Genomic DNA, 11496 nt, shown 5'->3' with positions numbered 1-11496 from the left:
CCATGTTTTTAGTAACCTAGTTTAAACTTGTCCGTCGTTTATGTGAATTATGTGAACTTTGGCACCCTTTTGTATCTTCGTTGTTGATCTTTTGATGATCGGAATGCGCATTTCTATGTTCGATTCTATGTGTGTTTGATGATCTACATTGTTTAGTTTCATGTTGCATGGTTAGTATAGATATTGGGTACCTGATATGAGATATACGGATGTGGGCGATAGGATTTAAGGAGTACCCGGTCGTGCCCGCAAACGCATGCATTGCCCTGACACGTCCGCGGGTGTTTAAGGGATCGGATTTACAGGTTGTGGACGTAGATGCTCTAATTCTTGTGCCGCTACGCTAGCCTCATCTTCAGTGGCAGGGTTTCTTGCGCTCACCTCCCGTGGATTCGTTCACGAATGGGAATCGATTCTTATGGACCCCGTGAAACGGGGCGGACCGACCGGGTTTGGGTCCGGATTTCCCCCACCCTGCTACAAACCAAACAGCAAAATTGCGATCCACCTGTAATTATTTCCGGCGGGACGATCCCCATGGATTGGGCCCAAATCCCAGGCAGTACACGTGGTTTACGGGCTAACCAAACAAGGCATAAATAGGGACATGTATCTAGTTCGCTCAAGTGTCTCTACTCCGGAGGCATCGCTCAGGAGCAGCTGGTCACGAAGGTGATGGATAAGATGAAAAAGCTTATAGAGGACAGGCTTGACGTACGGTATGTCGTCGAGAACGTCCACTATTCGCGGTCGAACCGCCGGAAGATGTCGAATTCAATCCAGGACATCAACGACATCGACGACCTCCGCCAGGTGCTCCTCATTGCCCACGGCGTCCGGGCAAGGCTGCGGAGATGGGCGGTTTGCCGTGACATCGACCCCCACATCGACCGCATCAGGAAGGACATCGACCCCTACATCGCGGTGCGGGCTGCTCCAGTGGCGGGCGCGCGGGCTGATCCAGTGGAGTGCGCGACGCGGCCTGCTCTAGTGGCGCGCGCGCAGATCACTGGTGATGATAACGGCCATCTTGCCATTGACTGCCACAAGAGTGGGCTCAACTCGATGCTGGCGTGTCCCACGGAAGCGGCGGCTGCTGGTGATGGCGTTGCATCGGTGGCGGAGCACATCAGACCGATCAGGTTGGTCTCCATCGTCAGCCACGACGCCGACCGCAGCATTACCACTGAGGTTGCCAAGGGGGTGTTCGACGACCTCAAAAGGAATTACGCGGCGGCGGCGTTAGTCTCTGTGTCGTCTGCCTCTACACGCGGCGGCGGTGGCTGTATTGACATCCTCACACGCATGTATAACGAAGTGAACCCGGCATACAACGCCGACAGCTTGTGGAACAAGAAGAGACTCATGCAAGAAATCAGAAATTTCCTCGAGAATAAGAGGTATACATGATTATAGAACTTACTTTCAGCCACAATTATTACTCACTCCTTTCTACTCCCTCAATTGCTAAATATAAGATTTTTTAAAAAGATTTTAGTATGAACTACATACGAATGCATACAAACACATTTTAGAGTGTCGATTCACTCATTTTACTTCATATGTAGTCTGTATTGGAGTCTCTAAAAGGTCTTGTATTTAGAAACGGAGGGAGTATAATGTAATGCCTATAAATTTTTCTTAGAGGTTAAACTTTACAAATTAAGTTTCACAGAGTTTGGATAGGAAGTTATCTGTATATCTACTAGACTACTATAGCACACATATATAATATAAAAATACGTCTTATGATATGGATTTCATATTCTAGATGTAAATGATATTTTTTATGAACTTTTGATTAAAATTAGTGAAGTTTGACTTCTCAAAAAGAATTATGTGCACGACAAATTGGAATAGAGGGAGTACTACTCCCTCCGTCTAGGTGTGTAAGTCATTTTACAAAAACCAAATAATCGCAAAATACTTAGGCGTGGTGCATTAAATTCTACCTCGTTTCTTGTTTCTTGACATATCAACCAATAAGAGATGTAGGGTGTGCATGCTTTTAATGACTTGAGACTACCAAACACGACATGCAGTGGTTAGTTCATTGCATGCAATGCTATTAATTAGCAAATAAACATTAAATTCTCTCGTTTTTTCTTCCTCCTTGGTCACGGTGCACAAGGGAGTAGCTAAGTTACCCATCCTACAAAAATAGTAATTTACCACCATTAAAAAATGCATACATGATTTCCTTTGCTGTTTGGGGACTTTATTTATACAGTTTCGCTACGTGAAACCTTTCGTCTAAAAACCATGTAACAGAACTTTTTTTAATGTGTAGGTAAAAGTTGTAACCCGTTTAGATCATCTCTAGCCGATCCCTTACGATATTGTGCCCCGTTTAAAGCATCTTTAGCATATCCCTTATATCACGGTACCATAAAAGCATTATAATGCAAACTTTAACCCTGTTTTGTGGTACCCTCAGGGCAGCGCCGGAACAAATCCTGTAAAAATTCACCATCAAACCAAATATTTTCCGTGGTTTTCTTCTTCCTCCTCTCTCGCGTCCGCCCAGCTGCACGAACTTCAGTTTTAGCCCCAATCACCGAAAAACGAACTACTGCAGTGCGGAGGGACATGGCAGCCGCCACGCACTCTACCTTCGCTTGTTGCGGGCCACGGGCGCCGTGTTGCTTCACTTCGTCACCGCCAAGGCGGACAGCTTACAAGGTTCTCAACCCTGCGTGGACCTACTCTGGGCGGAGCAGTGAGGCGCGGAGTCGATGAGAGCGCCGGGAAGGTCGGGGCCGTCGAGGTAAGGTGGCGGCACGGTGGTCGGGGCCGCGCACGATGGAAGAGGGATCCCGGCGCAGGAAAGGAGGAGGCGGTGGGGTTGGAGGGCGGCATCGACCGACAGCGGTTTCAGGGGAAAAAAATTCCGTGGAGACCGTCTCCAGGGCTCCTCCCGTGCGTACCCGATCTAGGATGGCGCCACGTGTCTCTCGATGGCATCCCACGGCACCCACTCTCGCTGCTCCTGGCGCTAGCGCTCGGCACTCGTCGCAGCTCGGCTCGTCTCCGATCGGCTCGTAGAGGAGGAGTCCCACGCAGCAGCACGCGACGCAAGCCCGATCCATCCGGTTCAACGAGCGGAGGACGACCGCCATGGCCGAGAGAGCAGCCAACAAGCCTGCCGCCGCCATCTCGGTGCCCACCGCCTCCGCCACGACACCGGCACTACCGCGCGCCGCCTCGAACCGAGCCCCTGTCGGCCGCCCTCGTCGTGGTCGGGCCACTCCATCCGCGTGCCCACCGTCTCCACGGACGCCGCCGCCACCACTGCACGCCGCTCCTCGTCGGACCAGCATGCCGCCGACAAATCATAATTATAGGGTTACGTTCTAGCATCTAGGCTCACTACATTGACCTGCTGAAAGTTTTCAGCTCTAGGAACAATTCAGAATTCCATGTCCATAAGTTAGTAAAATAATGAGCACTATTATCTTGCTGACCTTTGCTTGTTCCCTGTTTGTAATTACACGTACCTATCTATATCAATCTAATATCACCATTAGGCCACCCACTGTAAAATTAGATGCAAATCTGAACCATCAGTGCATCAATCAAAATTCAGATAAGTTCAAAAAACAGTGACCTCTAAACTTTAAGAGGCTACCTGCAACACAAGGAAGTTAGTCACCAACAGCAGAGAGCAGACAGTGCAATCGAAGCAGCTAACAACAGCTGCTGCGAAACAGTAAAATTTATTTGTGCTTACATGGTAATATCAAACAAAGAGAAATAAATCAATTGGTGAAATATTATACAATCATAGTATCGGGAAACAAGAGAATACAATTGACAAGACAATAACTAGGACCACACAGCTAGAAGATTAAACTGTTATGCAAGGCCTCAGTTTATCTATCGGTGGAAAACTACTCTTTTCTAAAAATCAGTAAACTGTATTCATTCAGTTATCAGTTCGCAAAGAGGATTGAGAGCATACGGATATCAAATCCGGGAAGATCATGGCCATGATAGCACACCGGCGGCATGCACGCTTGTAATCCACCGCAGGCCGTGCCCCCGCAGCGACGCATCTGCGTCCAACTCGGCCGCCAGGCGGCTACCAGTCTTATCTGGATTCTCTGATGCCGGCGGGTCGAGCAACTATCCCATGGACGCGCGTCGCTCGTGGGTTAAGTTTCTACAATGTCCTCCTGCTCCGTCCCCGTCGCCGCCACTCCGCTCGGCCATGGTTGTCGGCTGAACAGGGGAACTAGATGGGATGATGTTCTGTCTCGTGAGTGAGCCGATGTCGCAGCGTGCCGATCGAGCCGAGCAGAAGCGCGGGTTCACGCGAGCCGACGTAAAGGAGCCCTGCAGTAGCGAGAGTGGATGCCGTGGGATGCAATCGGGGGACACGTGGCGCCATCCTAGATTGGGTACGCACGGGAGGAGCCCTGGAGACGGTCTCCACGGAATTTTTTTCCGTTTCAGGAGTAGAGGCGGGCGCTCCCGTCCGAATCGGGTCTGTCCTCCTGAAATTTGGCCGGAGGCTGCGGGGTTGGAGGGCGGCGTCTGCTGGCGGCAATTGGACCTGAAAGTTCCCTCCTGCCAACCATCTTATTTATTTAAGACGAACTGAAATTTTTTCCCCAAATCCTGAACATATGAGGTCTTGGAGGCTAGTTTTAAGGTTTTCCTCAAGAAAAATATACAGGTCAGCCTATTTCGATGGATCTAGTCGGGTCAGTTTTTTCGCTCAAAATTGTAAAACAACAGTTATTTTATAGTTCTGGATCTTTTAAGGCATCTGTTAGGGTATCTCCAACGCCGACCCAAAAACTGCCCGCAACCATCCGGACCGTGCTGTCCGCACGTTTTTTGCCATCCAACACAGTCCTGCATCGGTCCGCTCGGCGGTGCAGACGCACTTTTTCCCGCAAACCAGATACAAACTAGGAGGGGCTTTTCGGGCGTCCGGATAGCTGCCACATCCGCTGACTGCCCTGGCGCACCATAAACCCCCTCCCTCGCCCGCGCACACTTCCCGCTCGAAACGGTCAACACCGCCGCAGAGTGTCAATGCCACATTCATGCCCGGCTAGAGCGGACGCAACCTCTCACTGCTACCGGCATTGAAGTGGTGCGCCAGTCAAGAGAGTGCCGCATGTGCCGCTTCCCGGTACATGTAACTGTTCCCCGTTCAAACGACATCTTGTCGGTCCGTCACCCTACATTAATCATACGTGTGCCAAGGAACCTACTCTAGAGCCACCCGTCCGTTAGTTTGCCACACACCATGAAACACACCGTCGCGCCCCTCTGGCCGGCGGAGGCCAACGATGTCCCAATAGAGCAAACGCCCGAAGATGAGCCAGTGACACCCTCCTCTCCGGTCCAAGCTAGCATCACCATGGGCGAAGCCCTTGCTCATAACACCAATATGGGTTGGTCGAGCAGGAGGCCACGTTCCGGCAAGCCCAGGTGGACCAGACATGCAACGTCCGCCTCCTTGAAGAGCACAAATGCTCGGAGGAGCAACTAGCCTCTGGCACGATCATAGCTCCAAAAGTGGACGTGGGTTAGCAGAAAGCGCTGCTCGACTCCTACAACACTGCCTGCGAGATCCACCGCGACCGCTGGTGGTAGTGACTCCACCATGCGGAGTTAGAAGCCGCCTTCAAGGAGATCAACAAGGCGGCATATGAAGTATACGACAAGAGCGAGGACGAGGACGACGTTGATAGCTCCGCCGCTTCCGAGCCCTGCCGCCATGACCACGAAGTCGAACGTCCACGACCGCCGACAACAGCGAGAATGGGTAGAGCATCGTAGGCCACTGCTCCTTCACTCGGGCCAAAGCTAAGCTTGGCGGGCTGTTCATTGACGATTGATTAGCCACTCAGGCTGCGAAGGCGGAAGCAGAGCTGGAGACTATCGAGGCGGAGCTGGAGAGTGCGAAGCCGGCCATTGGTGCTTCACTTCGCGGGGCTCACGGCCGGAGGGACGGGTGCCAACGATCATTTAAATTAGGTTTACATTAGATTTCAGTTAAAATTGTCTAAAATGTAATGAATTTTGTCTGATTTATATGAAAATCAGCCGGTTTGCATGAATTTCATCTGATTATTTTAAATCTTCTTTGAAATGTATGCGGATAGCATTGCTGCCTCCCGCATCCATATCCGCGGACGGATGTGATCTCTGTTTTGCGGGTAACATGTCTTTCCATAAACCGGTTATTCAGAAAATACTTACTAAAACCAATTTTGCTAAAACGCGGCTAAAAACTGGTTTCCTATATCTTGGTAGATTATATTTGCTATCCAAACAACCACTTAGAGATTTTCTTATTGGTGAAACCCCGATGCTTTCTCTTTATCCACAATAGAAGCCATTCAAAGATTTAATGAGTCAGATATTGATGAGTGAAGGGAAGGTCACGGCAGAAACAAAAAATTGAAGGGGAGGGACGGCCAGACCTTTTTTTTAGGGAATTGACAGACTTTTGTTGACGGTAGATGTAACCATGCTGTGTGGGTAGTTTTTTTTTTTAGAAACTGCTGTGTAGGTAGGTAGGAACGTGCGCACCTTGTTCACGTAGGAGTTGTTTGCGCCGGAAATGCCTATTGGAGTTTAAGCTCTATGGAGCCTTTTATTTGAGAGAACTTCAAAATTCAAATTTTGCAGTTTTAAAAATTCTAAAAAACAATACACATGTACATATATATGGGATGTATACTAGTTGTCTGTGATGTTTCATGATAAAATACCTGTTTACACGAGCTACACAAAAATGAGAAAATCACGCATTTCTAGCACATGTATTATTCACTATAAAAGTACATGATCTTGCTTTTTTGTACAGGCCACATAAAACATATTTTGTGATGAAATTTTACACAGATCTAGTATACATCTATAAGTGGATGTATACTACTCTTTGAAGTTTTTATGTGTAAAATTTTACACAGTTTTCCTTTGGTAAAAAAACGTGCTTGTGTAATTTTTCAGTTTTTTTTTAACTTAGAAAGTTGATTTTTGAATGTTTGGAAATAAAGGACTCTATGGAGCCCGGAGAGCCATATATCCACTCTCCTGTTTGCGCTCGCTAGTGTAGCTATAAGCCTTATTAAGCATATCTAGTAACATATGCTAACACTTCTCCAAAACCGTAGGTACCTCATCATTTTTATTGATACCGATAAAGCAGCGTGGACCCGTATAAGGGACATCTTGAATGGCTGTGTTCCTTTCGAAGAGAACAACGGCGGCAGTAATATAATCATTACAGATTCCTATTACAACATATTTCTGTCCAATCTTGATGCTGAATCACGGACCACTCGTGGGCAGTATCATCTCGAACACAAACTTACTGAGTTCTTAAGAAAGGGGACCGCCATGCCTTGTGATGAAATGTCATGCTTGTTATATCTAAGCATATTCCCAGAGAAGCACCCAATTGAGAGAGATGACTTGATATGGAGATGGATAGCCGAAGACTTCGTCCAAGATTATGAACAAGGAGACAGAATTTTCTTGGACCTCATCAATGCAAGAATAATCCTGAGCACGTATGCCGCCGATACTCATGGCAGCTGGGTACAGGCTTACCATGTTGACGAGGTGGTGCTTAAGTTCATAACTTGCATGGCAGATAAAGAAAAGTTTGTGGCAAGATCGGATCCGCAACCACTTAATCATAACGAGCCTGAACCAAACTATATCATATACCCACCTTACATCATTGTAGCCCTCCCAAAAAATGTTGCCAAATATCCAACAACCGATCAGCCCAACTATCATGTGAGGTCACTTTCAGTGTTCTCGCAAGACAGTAGCTTTCAGCTAACCCTTGGGACATTTCGGTTTTTACATGTCTTGTATTTAGAAGATTGCAGCAGCCGCGATCTTAAGGGTATAGGGAAGCTGATTCTCTTGAGGTATCTTCGGCTAACCGGCGCTCGTTGTCTCAAGCTACCAGAAGAAATCGGAAAGCTACAACTTCTGCAGACATTGGACCTGAAGCAGGCAGGAGTGGCAGCTCTGCCACAAGTTGTGGCCAGCCTACCAGAACTTGTTCGTCTGTGGGTTGGCCCACAAACGGTGCTGCCAGTTGGCATTATGTGTGCGCCAAAACTTAGTGAGTTGTCAGAAGTGGATGGCGGAAAGATCAAAAGGTATATGACAAACACTCCAAGTCCCAAACTGAAGGTGCTGGAAGTTTCACTCCCTAGTACTAGCGGGGAGCCTCCTCTCGGTAAGCTGCCAGCAAGTCTGGTGCGTGTTCGTGTATCCAGATCGGGTCTATCAGTTGTCATGACTGCACCAGCTGGGTGTCCCCATCGTCCATGCCTTCTTGACCCATGGTCGTCCTCCGACTCCGAGACGAGCACATTGTTAAGATTGCCAGGCTGGCTCCACTCGCCATCGGCACCATGTAAGCTCTCCAGTCTATGCATCACGGTCCAGGCACTGGAGCAGAACGATCTTGACATGCTTGGCAAGTGTGGTGCTCTTCGGTTCCTTGGTTTGCAGGTTGAAGGAGACACAAAAAAGGGGTTCAACATTACAGGTAGGAGGTTCATTGATTAATGTTGCTTCTTGCTTTTCACTATCACAATCAATTTCTTTTAACATGCCCCTGTTTCTGCTTCTAGCTAATTAATTGTTTGTCTTTCATTACAGTTAGTGGCGGGGCTTTCAAGCGTCTGGTAGACTTCAAGTTTGCAAGTCGCGCAAGGAGCCGAGACAGGACCCAGGCCGCCAGGGCTCAGGGCGTGGAGCTGGAAGGCGGTCCGGGGCCTGCTGCACCACGGGAACCGGTGCTCAAGTTTGAAGAAGGCGTCATGCCTGAACTTGAGACGCTTTCGTTGAGCGTACATGTTCCTGTTGGTGATTCAGTGGACCTGGGCTTGCAGCACCTCGCCTCCCTCAAGACGGCGCACATTAGGATCGACTGTAGCGACGCCACGGTTTGGGAGGTGAGCAAAGCAGAGGCTGCCCTGTGGGTCGCAGCCAACCAGGATCGACGGGAACCAGTGACCCTTGACTTCCCCCGAGATTTCGAGACTCAGATGAAGGTTAGTTTCCTCCATCCGTGGATTGAGTCATTATTATGCCCCAGTCACCGCATGATTCCATAATTATTAATTCCTTGTCTTTGCTTCACTGCGGCAGAATGATTGCGATACACACGCCGAGATCGGTCTATGGGGTCCGGAAGAAGGGGGCGAGGGGTACAACAAGGATGGGGACGACGAGAGACCCCATCGTCTGGAGAATGTGACGGTGTGGACCGGCAAAGTCGTAGACGCCCTTGAGTATTCCTACCTCGACTGTTCTGGCAACCTTCGGTCTATGGATAGGAATGATGCTCGGTGGGGCAGTCGCGGCGGGGTACGATATAAGGTGAGTCTCTGAATCATGCGCATGCACAACTGTCATCACCACTGCTCTCATTTTAATCCGTTGTGTGTCTTCGTTCCATCCTTGCGCGCAGTTCAAGCTCGGACCGGAGGAGTTCCTCGAGCGAGTTTCCGGGACGATCGGCCGGTACCAGCACGGATCAGAAGTTCTGACAATTATAACGTCGCTCACCTTCGTTACCAATCTATGCCAGCACGGACCTCTTGGAGTAGAAAGGGGGCATCATTTCCACATCCCACGGCAGGGGGACGGCAGAATTACGGGCTTCTTTCTCCGTGCTGGCAAGTTCGTGGACGCTATCGGTGTTTATATCTGCGCAGGCCCGCACTGCGTTTCCAGTGTAACAGATTTACTGACAAATACCTCCTCCTAGCTCACTCGTGAAATAGTTGTTCTATTTGATTGCAAATGAAAAACGCTGAAGAAGACAATCTTTCGATTTGATACATGTATGAGATCGCATAACCCATACCCACATATTCATGTACCCATATAATAATATAACAAGTGGGTCTCTATCATATGATTTACTTGCGTACCTATCATTATTATTTATATATTTCCAGTAGGCGTCTAGGCCAAAACTTTATTAAAATACTTAATTTGTGGCCTTATTTGCAACAAACTTACATTTGTACTGTGACAGTGAGTTTTTGAACTTCAAATGTATGACTATATGATGGTGTTTTGTTTTGTTGTGTTTGTTTATGAGAACTAGATGACCCGTTGTCGCGTAAAAAAGCAGGGCCAGCCGTGTATTTAAACCATGTTTATGTGACAGCTTAATAGATACATGATAGATCAAGAGGAAGTGATGAAAGAGTTTTCTGAAAACATTAGTAGTCAAGATGAACAGTAGAAGGCCGTTTGCTTACATACATAATACACGATCACACACTACTTTTTACTATAGAGATAATAATGAAAATTTAATGTCTATACATATCTTGCTCAGAGCAAGATCAAAAGGGCAAAGTTACTGCCATGTTTGTTATGAAACAAAAGGCATCATGATTGCTGCTCTTGCAAGGCATTTTTGCATTGACTAAAGATTATCACTCTCCGTCCCCCGTGCCGCTCCCGCGAGCGGCCCGGGCGGAACCCTAGATCGCCGCCGCCGCTCCCCTTTCTCGCCTTCCTTCTCCCTCGCCGCCGCCAGGCAATGCCTACCCGCGTGTGCGTCGGCGGCGGCGGGGCTTCCTCCCCCCTCACGAGGCTCCTGGGCGGCGCGGGACGGCCGGCCCTCGCGGCGGCGCTCGGCTCGTCGGCAGGTCGGGCCACCGGCGGATCTGGGCAAGGCCACTACTAGGGAAAACCTTATACACAGAATCTTACCAGCAGCGTGGTTTAAAAACAAACGCTACTGCTAATTAGCAGCAGCGTGCTTGAGGAAAATGCGCTGCTGAAAGAAAAGTAGCAGTAGCGCGTTCCAACAAAACCGCGCTACTGCTCTAATTGCCATGACCTCGCCGTCCAGCTAGTTATAGCAGTAGCGCCTTATAACGAACCGCGCTACTGCTACAGATGTTAGCAGCAGCGCACTTCTTTAAAACTCGCTACTGCTAAGTTCAGCCCAATAGTTTAGTCCCACCTTGCTCCGCGAACAGGGTGTTTACCACCTTAAATATGTTATTCCTCAAACTATCACAACCAGTTGGTCTTCACTGAACTCTATGTGTAGAATTTGTGGCCGCAATATGAGTCTTCTCCGGTTCCTACCGGAGAGGACTCATATTGACAATTCAGATTGTACACAAAAAAATCATTAATGGCCAATATATTTTTGCATTTGACAGACAACTTAGCAGTAGCGCTTTTATTAGCAAAGCGCTACTGCTAGTCCAACTTAGCAGTAGCATGCATACTCGCGAATCGCTACTGCTATTCTTGTTAGCTGTAGCGTGTTTTCTTACCCGCGCTACTACTAACCCTACCGTATCCCCACGCGCGCGGCCGACCCCTCTCTCTCACTCACTCTCCCCCTTACTCTCGCCCGCGTTGATAACCGCCGTCGTTCATCGCTGGCGCCGTCGTCCGTCCGCCACCGAGGTACTCCCTTCTTCCGTCCCTCCTCCTCCCACCGCGCCCTCCTCCCTCCGCCTG

At 48.8% G+C, this 11496-nt stretch overlaps 1 protein-coding gene across 1 annotated transcript; it reads left to right on the top strand.

The window, feature by feature from the left end:
* Positions 1-675: 675 nt before the first annotated feature.
* Positions 676-9766, top strand: LOC119292972. The gene is made up of 5 exons (XM_037571602.1): positions 676-1400; positions 8265-8539; positions 8653-9047; positions 9145-9375; positions 9467-9766. Exons 1-5 carry the CDS (start codon positions 676-678, stop codon positions 9764-9766), a joined length of 1926 nt encoding a protein of 641 aa, XP_037427499.1.
* Positions 9767-11496: the final 1730 nt, after the last annotated feature.

This window comes from Triticum dicoccoides, chromosome 4B (assembly GCF_002162155.2).
Source record: "Triticum dicoccoides isolate Atlit2015 ecotype Zavitan chromosome 4B, WEW_v2.0, whole genome shotgun sequence".
Classification (NCBI taxonomy): domain Eukaryota; kingdom Viridiplantae; phylum Streptophyta; class Magnoliopsida; order Poales; family Poaceae; genus Triticum; species Triticum dicoccoides.
The sequence above is the reverse complement of the archived record's forward strand: the minus strand, read 5'-3'. Positions and strand labels throughout refer to the sequence as shown.